Consider the following 2,476-nt stretch of genomic DNA (forward strand, 5'->3'; position numbering starts at 1 on the left):
AATTTGCATAGGATCACGCTGAGATTACACGTACGAACATTTAGTTCATGCACGAGTGTTTCCCAACATTCTGATCTACAGTGTTGATTGAGATATAGGTCAGTTTTTGTTGTTGTTGTTGTTGTTTTCTTTTTTTTCTATTTTCATCATATATTTGATTAACTGAATGTCGTGTATAAATCACGTGTCTTCATTCTTATTCAATGTCATTTATATATATATATATATATATATATATATATATATATATATATATATATATATATATATATGGGAGAATATACAAAAAATAACAACAGACGAGGACAGGTGGTGTAAATAACAAAAGTATATATTAGTATGACGCTCGGGAATACGGAAAGTCTTTGACGTTTCGAGCTACGCTCTTCAACAGAAAGAATACGGAGACAAGGAGAAAAACACGGAGAAAAAAAATTGAATAGTGTTCAGTCAACGGTCAATCATATATATATATATATATATATATATATATATATATATATATATATATATATATATATATATATATGTAATATATATATATGTATATATATATATATATATATATATATATATATATATATATATATATATATACAAATACATAAGAAAATTTGAGGGATAATTATAATCCATGCTATCACCTCGATACCATTTCGTGAAATAACCTGGTTAGTATAGTGTTCAGTTAACTGGAATAAACATCAGTTAAATTCCAGTAGATTATAAAAGGGACTACTTTGCAAATCCAAGGTATAGTCCAATACGCATAAAATAAAATAGAATAAAAAATTGTTCGTTTACTGAAACGATTGTAACATCAATCAGAATTTCTCATATCCTCATTTCAATTATTACACATACACATACACATACATGCGCATATATTATATGTATTATATACATATATACGTATACATATATATACATATATACATTTGTATTTACATATATTTACATACATTAGGATGTTGAAAGACAAAATCAAGCGAATTTATTGTGTACCCTCTCCACCCACGCAGATAGATATATTTGCTGTTACTTCAAGTGAGACTTGAGCTTTTAGCCTATCCATTTTAAGGCATTTCGTTCTATACAACAGAACCCGCCGAAAATAACAAAAGTAATACAAAATTAATTATACTGAGTTTCAATAAGGCCTGGTTTAACGAAAGTGTGTAACCTGGAACCAGTGAGAGTTTTGTATAGCGCAGTACAGTATGTTATAGCCAACAGTCACTCGCGAACGAGTATCACTTAGTAACAAGTACCGTGCTTTCTCTAATTCTTTTTATATACCTACACAGCGGCGAGCAGACGTAGACAGATCTTAGACTCTCTTTAGCCTTGATCCAACGACACAGTCACGATGGAAGGTACAACTGAAGATAAAGGCGGCTGCACCAGCTCCCGGATTGTATTGGAGCTTATGACAGCTGAGAAGTCTGGGGTAATGTGATATTGAAGCGATTTGCTTAAAGAGACAACATGCCGCGCGTTCCAAGAATTGAAACCACGACCTTATGAACGGGAGCCGAACGCGTAAACTACTAGTCCATACGCCTTCACAATAGTTTGCATATGTACATTGGATCAGGTCAAGCTTTCCGAAAGCTCTTGTCCCCTCTGCCAGACAATAAATATGCTCATCAGAAGCTTAATAAAAATAAAAAGAAAAGAAAAGCTTGTGGTGATTTGTATCAGAGCGATTCAGTTCAAAAATAAAGCAAACAGCGATTTTGCGTCACGAGATTTAGCTCTCAAATGTTGAATGCTTCGCCTGGTATCAAAACTGCATTTAAATTCTCTCTTTGGCATTACTCAATAATAATAGTAATAATAATAATAATAATAATAATAATAATAATAATAATAATTGATGATGATGATGATGATGATGATGATGAGGACGATGATTTCTAAGATAGGTTCAAGGCCACACATTTTGGTAGGAAGGATATACAGTTAGTTAAATCAATTTCCAGTACTATACTGGTGCTCTATTTCATCGATTCTGGAAGGATGAAAGGCAAAGTTTATTTCGGAGGGATTTGAATTCAGAACATAAAGTGACGAAACAAAATATTGCAAATATTTTTATATTTGTTTTCTTTGTTTGCAACGCGTGAGGGATTAAATCCTGGAAATTTCTGGAATGTAAAGCGTCTGTATTGGTAGGGCTATTTTTATAGGAGTTAAATGCTCAGTAGCCATCGGTATAATTGTGGAAATCATAGGCGCTGTTGAATCGTCTCTCGGTAAAACACCAAAATCTTTGGTGTTTCCATTTGTGTCTGTTGAAATTGTCTTTTTCAAGGCAGAAGGCCGTCTTCTGTATATATATTCATGACCATAAATCTTTCGAAACAAAAAGCAACGTATATGATAGAGGACAAAATGCACAAGCTGAAGAAACGGTGTGATCACGAACGCCAGCAGTAGCGCCATTACTAATGACGTCCAGGGATAGTTCCAG

The 2,476-nt window shown here is 33.0% G+C and overlaps 1 protein-coding gene across 1 annotated transcript in view; it reads right to left on the bottom strand.

Annotated features, from left to right (window-relative positions):
- Positions 1 to 620: 620 nt before the first annotated feature.
- LOC106873638 (protein rolling stone) overlaps positions 621 to 2,476 on the bottom strand; it is a 46,933-nt gene continuing 45,077 nt past the window's right edge. The window contains exon 2 of the mRNA XM_014921085.3: positions 621 to 2,476. This exon is cut by the window's right edge and continues 716 nt beyond it. Coding sequence (XP_014776571.1) covers positions 2,134 to 2,476 — 343 coding nt within the window. The 3' untranslated portion in view covers positions 621 to 2,133.

The sequence above is a fragment of the Octopus bimaculoides genome, chromosome 5, assembly GCF_046866305.1.
Source record: "Octopus bimaculoides isolate indiv1 chromosome 5, ASM4686630v1, whole genome shotgun sequence".
In the NCBI taxonomy this organism is placed as follows: domain Eukaryota; kingdom Metazoa; phylum Mollusca; class Cephalopoda; order Octopoda; family Octopodidae; genus Octopus; species Octopus bimaculoides.